Source organism: Eptatretus burgeri, chromosome 2 (assembly GCF_056783735.1).
Source record: "Eptatretus burgeri isolate ZD-2024b chromosome 2, Ebu_testis_v1, whole genome shotgun sequence".
In the NCBI taxonomy this organism is placed as follows: domain Eukaryota; kingdom Metazoa; phylum Chordata; class Myxini; order Myxiniformes; family Myxinidae; genus Eptatretus; species Eptatretus burgeri.
Genome location: NC_140962.1, coordinates 25926886 through 25939747, shown reverse-complemented (window position 1 = coordinate 25939747; position 12862 = coordinate 25926886). Strand labels below are relative to the sequence as shown.

General features: G+C 43.4%; 1 protein-coding gene across 3 annotated transcripts in view; it reads left to right on the top strand.

Annotated features, from left to right (window-relative positions):
* The window catches only part of WDR13 (WD repeat domain 13), a 62402-nt gene that overhangs the window by 7354 nt on the left and 42186 nt on the right, over positions 1-12862 (top strand). For all 3 annotated transcript variants that reach the window (XM_085866301.1, XM_085866310.1, XR_015053834.1), the window contains 3 exons: positions 3454-3510; positions 8394-8664; positions 12443-12558. In XM_085866301.1, the coding sequence (XP_085722427.1) occupies positions 3470-3510; positions 8394-8664; positions 12443-12558 (428 nt within the window). In that variant the 5' untranslated portion in view covers positions 3454-3469. Of the gene's footprint in view, positions 1-3453; positions 3511-8393; positions 8665-12442; positions 12559-12862 lie in introns of those variants that run through there.

Here is a 12862-nt window from a genome sequence, read left to right as displayed (position 1 = left end):
TGCACTGTCCTCTGCACCCCTTTTTGCATCCACAGCGTATGAGTTCTCGACGGGCCTCGGTCGCTTCTGGCAGTGTGGTCCAGTGAACTTCCCATCCACCTGTGTCCTCCTTCTTCCACCCCCAGTCACCTGGGGATGGGAGTTCTGGGACCTCAACCATCATCTGTCCCCAGCAGTGACCAGCTTGAATCAGTGCTGCTTGTGTTGGATGGAGTCCTTCAATGTCTCTACCTTTCTGGGTGAACAGCTGATTGCATGCCTGATTGACTGATTCCAGGCTGCTAGTGCGGTCATAGAGCAATAGCACGAATCGCTCCAGAGACTCCATCCAGTTGTCTATGGTGTCTGGGGTGGCAGCCAAGGCACAGAAGGCTCTAGTGATGTCCTCAAAGGCAAGATTATCAAAGCTCTGGCTAGATGAACTGCATCATTGTGAGCATCGTGCTCACATGCTTTCCCTAATGCAGCACCAACATCCTCATTGCACACGAGCACCACATCACGACCTTGCTTGTGAGCGTCCATGTCTGGGAAGTAACCCAGTATTCTGTGCTTGAGTTTAGTGGAGTGTACACGCCCCGTCCCGTGTGTCCCCAGTTGTTTCAGCCTGGCACTGTACAGATTCACCAAGTCTGTTAGCTTGAACACTGGTGCAACCATATTGTCCATGTGCACTTCCTCAATATAGGCGACAAGTCCAGCAAATGCAATTCCATGGTTAAGTGTCTACATTAGATTCTTGTGCCTTTGTGTCCCTCGCTTTATTTTACAGAGAGGCACCACACTGAGCATGGTACTGAGCCTCTTGGGCAATGAGATCTCCAACACTGAGTTTGGATAGGAGGTGTTTGTCCTGTAGTTTGAGGGCACACTGCCTCACACGAATGTCAAGTTCGAATGTTGATGCATTACGCAAAGCATCTCTTGCTGCAGATTTGCCACAGAAGACGCATGTCTCTGTTGAATGAGTTTCACGTTCAATGCTCTGACTGGTGAACTTGTGGGTTTCTGGGTCATCATCGTGGTGTGTTTTCCTCTTTTCAGCCCTCTGAAGTTTTGTTTTGTTTTGTTATACTGCAGTTTGCAGGAGTCATGCCATTTGGCTTTATGAACCCGGAATGCTGCCTCAATGCCCTGATCCTCATCCAGTTGTGACAGTTTTAGTGTTCTTGACAGGCAACTGATCTTGTCGAATACTACAAAATGCTCAGCTATGGTCCTGTATCTTGTCCCATCTGTGCCACGTGGTGAATTATATGGACATATCAGCATCTCATCTGTGTCTTCCTGACACAGAACACATTTGTTCCATTCTGTGGTCGGGCACTGTTTCCTGATGAGCTAGGCTCATCAGGGTCCACCACCTTGTATAGTTTGGCCATTGCCCCTATGTACTATGCTACTTTAGAACAGTATGTACTGGTTATACCACCACCACTCTACCATAAGCTAAAATCTCCAGGAAAATATTGTTGTGGATTTCCGCCACTCCCGCATGCGGGTGACCGCTTTTAGCTAATTCGTGGCCGCACGTGCCCACCAACCGTGGAAATCCAGTCGCAGCTTTTCGGATCAACGCTGAAACCCAGCTACGGGTGTTGTTAACCACACCATAAATCAGCCAACTCTTCTGTCCACGCGTGACAGGGTTGATCGCCGAATTGTCGATTTACCTAATTATTCGCGCAGACAGAAATGCCAGGGATTTACACCTCAACGGGACCCGTACGGACACGAGCCGCTTTAAGCAGCTCGCTCCGTTTGCGATTGCCGAGCGGTTTATTATCGCCAAGCCCCGTCGGACCAGATTATCTTATCGGCTATTATTCCGAACACAATTATGGCAGTTCATTGGAGGAAGGGACGCAAGGAGCAGGTGAATATTCAACAAAGGGGACATTTATTTCAACACGTAGGGGACAAGACACGAACAAGAAAACCTACAGCCGTTCTATTACGTAATGTACAGGCACTTAACAGTTCTACTTATCGGACAAGGCGCCACAGACTTCCATGTAAAAAACCCCAGAAAAGAACACAGAGAACTGGGCCCGTAGGCCTTTAATGTTCCTCGGAGCCGGGATGACCGCAAGGCTCTGAGAGGCCGTGCAGGTTACCTGCCACCCCAGTGGTGACTCGCTGGGCGACCCTCGATGTCTCAGCCCGCATTCGACTGAACTCCACCAGCTCCCGACTCCACTCTCGACTCCAACGGAGCCTTCAGCGACCAAGGAGAGAGGCTCTCTCACCCACTCGCTAACCGCCAGCTGCCAACTCCCTCCTCAACTGCTTTCTCGGCGTTTCAACGCGGCCTTTTGTCGCCCGGGGACGTTTGCCCTCCCTTCCCGTCGCGTGGAGGAAAAATCCTAGGAGTGTTGTTTTTCTTCGGTGAATACTTTTAACCGTCACTGTTGTTTACCCAGGAGTAATGGAGTTGTTTGTGGAGATGTTGTTCGTTGTGGCGAAGGTGGTGAGGAGATGTTTAAAGTAAAGATAGGAAAGAATAACACTACCTCAAAGATGCACAGCCCGGCCCACAAATAATTCCCGTTAGACATCGGTGGGGAAATCTAATCTGGACACACACTTATCGACATAACTGATCTTCGGGGAACCTGAATGGTGTTCTGTGAATTTCCACAACCGTAACAATATGTTGGCTGCCAGCACAGTCACAGTCCAGGTCAACTGAAAGCATACAGATGTACATGCAGATTAGGCGTTGTTACTAGGTGTACACAAGTACACAAAAGCTTTACTAACAAGATAGATTATCATTGTGACGTTATTATGATGTTCTGTGTGAATATGCAGCAAAATATATGAATACACATAAACATAATTATGAGGTCAGCACACAACTCATGGGCTGATTCCGAAATTCCGGAAAATGTGCATAACTCTGCTAATATTTGATGGTTTTACTCTTATTTAATTCCCTGAATGCTAGATATATGTAGTTTGGTAGTTGCAAGCATGTTATAAATAGTACCACTGCATTCCTCATCCTTGAAAATGTACGATTAGCCACCAGAATCAATATCCGAGCTGGTCTAGAACCTGAGAAATTGGTAAAATAACAACCGGTGGCGGACATTTTGGCCACAGGACAATTCTGCGATGTCCCTATAGCTAAATATCTTCCTTAGGGCATGATCTAACAGTGTGCCAAAGTTCATGCTTGTATCATCAAAGGCACAATTCCCCCAAATATTTCACTTATCTGCCGGACGATGGCGACCCATCCAGGATTGTGCCCAATAGCTAAGGAGACTGCTTGGGCAGCACCAATGCTCTGCACAGAGTGTGGTCCCAATGGATGGATGATCCCAAGAATAATCAACCACAAATGGGAGATCAGATCTTTCTTGACTCTCGTATGGTATGTTACAATTGTATCTGGAAGGAAATGTTCTGTTCTACTTCTGTAGTGAGAATGTGTCTTGTGTTCAGGTGTTGCGGTCGTACAATGACATCTGTTTGGCAGCAAGTACTTGCTTTGGATGCCAGGTACTTCATTTGACCTTCTATTCATTAGCTTGAGATGAAACGTTACAATGGGCAACAGTAGTTGAATGTTTAGCATTTTCACATCATTACCCTGCAGGACAATATTGTAACATGCCATTCCCATGATATAACCTTGCTCAATCTCAGTTCACCTCCTCTCTGTAGTGACATTTTCCATGTATATCCTGGCTTATAACTACTTTGGTCTGTACTGGATAGTGTGTTTGCCATAATTTCAACAGACATGATGCGAGATTGTCTCCTATGTTAAAAAAATAACTAAAAAGATTTGCAGATTTCAGCAAAAAAGTTTTAATTATTCGCTCAACAAGACTTTTCAGAACTAGCTGCAATGGCATCACAAAGCAGATGAATGAGTTGGCAGTCAAAGGCCAATATGTTAATTTAAGTAACCATAGAATGAACAAATTAAGATGACCATATTTTCCGGTGTATCAACCGCACCTCTGTTTTTCACCCTCAAAAAAAGAAAAACTTCCAGTGTATTAACTGCACCGATGTTTTTCACCCTCAAAACAAATGAATGTATTGATCATTTTATTTTCTGATCTAGCTCGAAGTAGGTTTGTACATGAACTTTGTACGGAACAAAGTGACGGAGGTATCCACTTAATTTCATCGGACAGTCTTCATCTCATTTTCAAGAAGTTGCAGAGAGAGGAGAGGATACCAAGAAGTTTTTATTTTTCTTTCTTATTTTTTGAATATTATAAAGAGGATTTTTTTTGGTACAAGAAAAGGGATTCATACCGCTATCGTACATATTTCTTGTGGATTTGTGGCCCTGAAAAAGGGCCATTTGGGTTTGATGAAGCTTTTCAGCTAAACCTGAGGAAATCCTTGTCGATGCTTTCCTCGTGGAAGACGGCACGTAACTCCTTGTCTGAATCAGGGTAGAGCAAGTCCCCGTCACTGTCAGTCATTCGCAGCTTTCTCCTCCCAAATGATGTCGTCCTCTGTGCCATCCATCTTGTTGGAGATGCAGTATTTCAGAAATGCTCGCTTGATGACGTCCGGTATCTCCTCGCACACCTTGATGATCCAGTATCTCCTCGCACACCTTGATCACACTGCGGTATCTCCTCGCACACCTTGATGATCCAGCTGCAGATCATTGGAAGGTCAACCTTTCTCATCCTCCCGCTCTTGGTGTAGGTCTTCTCCCCACTCATTATCCAGTCGGACCAGCAACGACATAGCCCGTCCTTGAACGGCTTGTTGTTGGATACATCGAGGTGCTGCAGGAGCGATGTCATCCCGCCTGGGATCCGTGTTGGTCCAACGGAGCAGCGCTTTGGTGTCGTTGGTCTTGTGACAACTGAACACATCCAGGACTAGAATGCTCCGTCGTCGGGAGAGACCAACTACTCCAGACTCTGTGCACCCAGTCCTGGACCAGTCCCTCGTCTATCCGCCCCTTCCTCTGCGCACGAACAATGAGGCCAGCTCGAAACTTGTCTTTGGGCAGTGTCTTCCTCTTCAACACGACATACGCGGGAAGCTTGCCACCGTCTGCTGTGCAAGCGAGCATGACAGTGAATCGGTTCTGTCTCGTGACCAGTAGTGTTGATAGTCACATTCCGCGTTAGCTTATTTGAGGTGGGTGCTTCATTATTAGACTACCTCTTGTGAATAATTATTCTTTTGATGTGAGACCAGGTCTTCTTCTTCTTTTGTGTTTAATGGCATTTTCAGAGCCACGAGGCTCTATACGCCACGCACCAAAACTCCAGGCGTCTCCGGACGTTTCCAAGCGTGGCTTTATTTAATTTCCATACGAGGTTAATAAAACGCTGTACAAACTCTTAACCTGAACTGATTTTCAAAATTTAAACAGCGGAATTGATCTTAACAGCAGTTGTGACTGCTAAGAAAAAAATAGCTCCACAAAGCGGGCGTAACCCCTCAGCCCCTTGACGCAAACCAATTTCAAGATGGTGGCCATATTGAAAATCGCAGCATGCCCATTTTCGAAATGAATCTTCCTCTACTCAACCCCAACACCCCCAGCAAAAATGGATTTAATCAGACAAGGCGTTCTCAAAATTGATGGAAACCAATTTCAAGATGGCTGCCGTGGCGGCCACTGTGAAAATCGCAGCATGCCCATTTTGGAAAGGAACCTTCCTCTACTCAACCCCATTATACCACGCCAGAATAAAATCAATGTGTGAAGCCCTTCTCAAGTTATTGTCTGGAAACCAAATTCAAGATGGCTGCTCTAGCCGCCATATTGGATATTGGATTGCACTGAATATCAAAAGGAACCTTCCTCTAAACACCTCCATTATATCACACGAAAATGAAATCAATAAGTCAAGCCGTTCTCAAGTTATTGTCCGGAAACCACATTCAAGATGGCTGCCCCAGCCGCCATATTGGATATCGGATTGTGCTGTATATCAAAAGGAACCTTCCTCTAACCACCCCCATTATACCCCCATGAAAATAAAATCAATCTCTCAAGCCGTTCTCAAGTTATTGTCCGGAAACCAAATTCAAGATGGCTGCCCTAGCCGCCATATTGGATACTGCATCGCACTGATTATCGAAAGGAACCTTCCTCTACCCAGCCACAACACACACTGCAAAAATGGATTTAAACGGACAAGGCGTTCTCCTCGAAATCGACGGAAACCAATTTCAAGATGGCTGCCGTGGAGGCTACATTGAAAATCGCAGCGTGCCCATTTTCGAAAGGAACCTTCTCTACTCAACCCCAACACACCCTGCAAAAATGGATTTAATCGGACAAGGCGTTCTCCTCGAAATTGACGGAAACCAAAAGTTGACAGATGCCCGGACGCCCGCCGGACAACGCCTATGACGACAATACCCCTTTGCCAATTCAGGCTGAGGGGTAAAAAGTGTTAATTTGACATAAAAGTGAAATTCAGCTTTGATCATTTTTGACACTGATTTTTTTTGTTTTCCTTTAACCCATGTATTAACCGCACCCCCAACTTTTACCTTTTTTTGCTGATTAAAAATGTGATTTATACACCAGAAAATACAGTTTGTAGGGAATAAAATAAACAACCCACTTTGTACATGAGAAATTGTGATTTTTATTTTATTTTATTTTTGAAGCATGAAGGTTAATGCCTCCTGCTAAAGCACTGGCGTTCCTGAGTTATGCCTGTTTAAAGTAAACGTTGCGGGGGTTACATTCCTGAAATGTTGGTCCGAAGGAGCAGTGTATCCAAAACCACGGACGTTAAAACCAAGGGCCGATGGGAAAAAGGGGGTTAGGTTTCTGAGCTTGGAGAAAATGTAGCGGAAGCTGGGTAGCAGCCAAATACAAACATCACAATTGAAGCAAGAGTTCATTGAGCGTCTTACCCTGCACCGTCTTGAGAAATGAGGACATGGGCAGGGTCTGCGAGTGGCAAATTTGACTAGATTGACTTTTGTCCATCACTATACGTTTGGGTGCCATTCAACAGTGCAAGAGGAATGCTTGCGACAACATTTGCACATGTATTTGCCTCACTTTTACAGATATACCGCACAGTAGACTCGCTTATTATTAACTGTGCGTGAGAAACTACAAAAGGCTTCTGGGGTGATGCGAGATAGCCACCGATGTGGATGCAAACCATGACCCACAAGTCTTCAAAAGTAGCAAGTTCATAGAACACCTTACTCCTCACAGTCTTGAGAAAAAAGACATGGGAAGGGTCTTTTAAACTCTTACTTTGCATTTCCGAGCACAAGCTATATTTCCGACGAGCTGCGATTTTGTCTGAATCTGAATATTCTCCGACGCTGAGAGCGCCAGTAGCAAATTTGATTGGTTGAGATGGCGTAATATTTTGTCCAAGTACTGCTAAACTGGAGGTTTTCGGAAGTGCCCAAAAAGCAATTTGTGTTATACAGTGTTCAAGTATATAATTCACTTTTAATAAAATAACAGTTTTAAAGGCGAGAGAGTAAAACAAACTTTTTTTTGAAAGTTTACCGCCATCGATGCACCGTCTTTTACACTACGTTATTTAACACGTTAAATTTGTTTTTCATGCCTGTTGTTTGTGTCCTTCATGACGTCCATAAAAGTCGTAAGTTTGCTGTTTGAAATTATTTTCAATTTTATTTGACAGGTAGGCAGACTAAAACGATTACGTTACTCCTCTGCGCATGCGCGCTGGGGACGAGATTCCATACAATTTTCCAGATTCAGAGCCAAAGTACTGCTAAACTGCAGGTTCATGTTCTGATTCATGTTCTACGGTGTTCAATATATATATATATATATATATATATATATATATATATATATATATATATATATATATATATATATATATATATTGTATTGAAATTAAGTAGTTCCTTGATGTCTGTCGACACAGATTCAATTGCTTAACCCCGCTTTGCTCTTTGTGCATGGGGTAAAAGCCACGAATGATCGACATGAAGCCTTCCTATAACTAGGTATACAGAGAAGTTGCGCGTAAATGGTCGAACTCATGATATTTGAGGGTTTACTGTATCGTGTGTACAAGTTTAACAATCATTAATTGCAGAAACCACTTTTTACAATTTCATCAGTTTGTTGTAGACTGACTTGGCAGAACATGAGCTGTGCTGGTCATTGACAAATGTCGGTTAAGATGGCTAACCAAGATTGAGCTTGATTTGTTAGCATCCTACATGGTCATGGTCTGATGAGCTGTAATGGTCATGAACCAGAGAACTGATGCCCTCGCATCAACACACAAATCCCATGACAACACCACATTGTGTTGCCTACAGCAGCAACAGCATTGCATTGCCCACTGTAAGAGTGACTTCAAAGTTTTTGATCCTTTTGGAGAAATTATTTTTTTTTATTATTTGCTTTTTAATTACATGTTTTCCAGGTACAATGCATATCGCACACCACAGTACCCTCAGTTCCGAACACAGTATATACGCCGTCGCAGCCAGCTACTCCGAGATGCTGCCCAAGGGGGGCTTGAAATCAAAGAGTCTGGAGGTTGCGGAAGTCGTGAGCCAACACCCAACCGGCGTTCCTACCTGCGCCTGCGTGGGCAGCTGCTGGCTTTGCGTTATGGTGCACTGTCTGAGCAGAGCAGCTGTAGGCAAAGCAACAGTGTGCGCAGCTCACGCACCACGCTAGATCGTATGGAGGTAAAGTAGCTACCGTAGACAGCCTCGTTAATGGTCAAGCTAGTTACTACATCTGTTTCAAAATTGCTGCTTTTGTGACTTTTTTTAATATGACCGTCATCAGCTTAAAAACATTTTATTTACACTATTTTTGACGTAGAATTAATTAATGTTGCTTGGTCATATTTTCTTTTGAAATCTGAGAATAGGATGACTTTTCCTTTGTTTTTGTTTTTTAACAATTCCCTGCCAACTACCCTTCCCCCAATCTGAACACTTGGCTAATGATGCTGTGACTTGAAGTTCAAATCCCACATACACTAATTTGTTTATTGTTTACAATTATTATTCATGTTAAGGTACACAAATGTATTGTAATGTCCATGTCTTAAATGTAATGTTCGTTGTGAGGGATTTGGTAATGTTGCATATGACTTGTATTTATATTATACAGCAATGGCTAAAAAGTATGCTTTATGCGTTGCAGTATGTATTGGCCATAAGTTTCATCATGTAATTTCTATGATTTGTGGTTGTGTTATCGCGGCATAAAAGGGTTACATTGTGGGAAGGTGGGATGAGTTGTTAAGGTAGCATGCAGATGTTTTTGCTTTTTTTTTTGTATAGTGTTTCGGCTCGTGAAGGAAAATAACAGCAGAAAAAGAAGGGTGGGCAGGGCTCACCACCAGCAGGGAGCAGAGTAGAGGAAGACTGAGGAAAAGGGACATGGGGAAGAATGGGAGCAGGAGGTGAACAAGAGGGATGCAGCCACAGACTGTCAATCATAGAAGTGGAAGGAAAAATGGGAAGAGGCAGAAATGGCCCCAAAAAATAGTGAGAGCTATCAGGTATCACATGATTTATCACATGACCCGGCAGTGACGTTTAACGGTTTTCACTCAGTCATGCAATGGCGCTCACTGTGGAAGAATGCGCGTTTCTCGTCGAAAATTACATCAAGAATGCATCTTTTAGGAAATGTCAAATTGCATTTAAAAGTCACTTTTGTGGTCATACAAAACATGTGAAATCAGTGATATGGAAAATAGTGAAGCAGTTCAGAGAAACTGGCTGTGTGAAAGTTAAAAAGCACATGCGCTAGCCAAATGTTGTTACACCAGAGAAATTGGATGAAGTGCGGGAAAGAATAGAAGCAAGCCTGAATATATCTCGGATGTTTAGCACACCAAGCTCACTGTTCATATTACGGTGCAAGGAAGGCGATCAAGGCACTCAAACTTTATCCCTACAAAATCCATGCAGTGTATCAGTTACTGGATCCCGATAAAGAGAAACGTGTGGCTCCAGAGGATGGTAAGAGAACAAGACAATGTTTGGATGTTGTGTTTTTTTGAGAGGAAGCATGGTTTCGTCTTTCTGGGCATGTAAATTCACAAAACACTCGTTTATGGTTTCGTGAACAACCTTATGCAATGCATGAAAGGCCACTGAATTCCGTGAAAATTGGTGTTTGGTGTGCTGCAAGTCAGCAAAGAATTATTTTCCCAATCTTCTCGAACGGTAAACTCAGAAATGTTGCATCAATATAATCCATGTGTTTCTCGGTCCCGTCTTTTTTTAACATTAGGCTACACTGGCACAAAATATTAGGTTCCAAATTGATATAGTTTTTGGTGTATGAGATTATTTAGGGCTCTTGAATAAAAAATAAAAATTAACCCTGAATATCGTTTTTAGCCCAATCGCTCAATGGTGAAGAATCGCTTTTAAAATTCTAGTATCTGGATCCAGATCCTCATCAAAATCTAATCATTTTGTCTGAATCCATCTACAACTTTTTGAGATATCCTGTTCACAGACAGGCAGATAAACAGACAGGTGAAAACATAACCCCTATCCACGTTTGGTAACAGGTAAATATTGTTACTTGGCAAGGGGTGTTCCATAGCTAGATTGTTGTAAGAATAGTATGGTCTGTGTGTTTCATGTTGGTTAGATTGTCAGAGTAAGTCTTATTGTTACATGTGACGCTGAGGAGGCAGCATATGTAATTTATACATAGTACAGCAGGTGATAACATTGTACATGTAAAAACCTCTTCGAGGGCAGGGCCAGGTGAGAACTTGCGGCCACAAAAATGCACCAGGAAAGCGCAACACACTTTAAAAGGACATTGAATGAACTGTTTGGCTGACGAACCCACAAGTCAAGTCAGTGAGATGCGCTGCCGGGCCCAAAAGAGGGGATAGAGACTTTATTTTCATTGGAGCCACCCCGTGGGGTGGGACGGCTGGAGGATGGCACCTCCCACAAGCAGCGGGCAGCCATTGACGGGACCTGCCGCAGACAAAGGCCATCCCAGAGCCCAGGAGAGCTGGGTCTGCACATGCAAGCAGAGTTACGTGGGACCCTTTCGACAAAGAACATCGCTCTCTTGATCTCTCTCGCTCTTCGTCTCCGGCTCTGCTTCGTTGTCGGAACAAGGAGAAACTCTCTTTCTCTTGAAACGTGGATGTCGACTCTCAATCCCTCACCTCCACTGCATTGCTCTTGCACCCTTCCTGTTCTCGAGCTGCACCATTGCCCTGCACATCACTCACCATCACTTCATTGGGAAGTCCTTGCCTGTTTTCCCCATTGTTTAGTGAGAGTTGCGTATGCAATGCCTAAAGGGGTTAGGTTTATTTATTTCATGCATACTGTAAATATGTTTCGTGTCCCCACATCCATCTTTGTGTCTGTTGACTCACTTGGTTTCCTTTTTCCACGTCCCATCCACCTTTTCTCCCCGTATCTGTTCCATCCATTATAAATGAACCCTTATAAAGGCAAGAAACATCTTCTATCCGTGCCATCGCCAAATTCAGTTCATTTGGGCGACCTTGGGGAACAGTAAAGTTGCAGATTAATTTAATTTAATGCTCTTTAGTTAGAAACTTTTCTGCAATTTGCGGGATCAAAGATCATGTCACAGATGACCTGTATAAACAGAGGCTGTCTGATGCGACAATATTTCTTATGCATTCACTCTGTCTTGTATTTCTTGTCATAGATTCAGTTAAAGTATAGCTCAAAGCGAACGCTAGCTCTAATTCCACCGGCAAGTGTCAACCATTATATAAAGAAATGTCACATGCAAGCACAGGTGGGATCTTGTAACTGCTTCCTTTAATACAACGGTGACTGCAAACACAAAAACAAACAACCCACTCTATGTTTGTCAAGCCACAATCACAATCAAAAGTAGAGAAAGAATAATTCACATCGTAAAAGAAAGGCGAAGGTAAATCGTGCGACCTGTCAGGAATGTCAAAATGCAGAGATCGCCCACCGCCAAGAATATGATCAAATGGAGACAATAATGTTATTACTCACTTGACTGATTCTGTGGTGGGTGAAAACAAGAAAGGATTTAGCAAAGATTGTCACGGCACAACAGGACCAAGGTGGCTCATTAAAAACAACAAAAAAACCTCACCGCTTGGACCAATCTCACGACACGAGCTCTGCTCAAACCGGATCACGAACAGCCAAAGCTCCAGATGAAACCCTGCCTAGCTTGGTGGTGTCTGACCTAGCCCCCACCCATCTTCGCACTTTAATCAGGAAAGGCAATGATTGCATGTAAAACAGCCGGTCTCAAGGGGAGGTTTTGAATCTTGTTAATAAAATCATTCTAAGGACCAGTACACTTGTCATGAATTACCTTGTCTTTGATCCTTCATCTTATTAATATATCAACTTTAATGTTAATTCATTTTTATTGAGCAAAGTCGTTGATCATTTGACTCTATTAGTATTGTAAACTGGATTGTTGTGTGTTTGTGGGAATTTAAAGGATTTTGAGGATGTTGGTGGGGAACAGCGCCCTCCTTTGCCACGAGGGCATCGACGTACTCATAGCCGTGCTTCATACCAGCAACAGGCCCAGCGCAACCGTGCCATCGAGGAGCGGTACCATCACTTGTTGCACCATCTTTCTGTTGAGCTGTCTGTATGATAATGATTTTGAAGTTCAGATATTATCTTGAGTCTCAAATTTGTAAATTAGTTAGCAATAAATTCAAATGGTTAACAAAACTAAACCTGTATTTTTGTGGTTGAACAAATGCTGTACCAGAAGATGAAAGTTCTTGGATCACTTTTTTCTGGATCTAATGGTCAGCCATTGAAAAATAAAATAAATACTAATACCAGCTTGTCTGTGATCGTACCTGAGATATTGTTTAACAAGTCATAGGAATCACACCTGATTCTC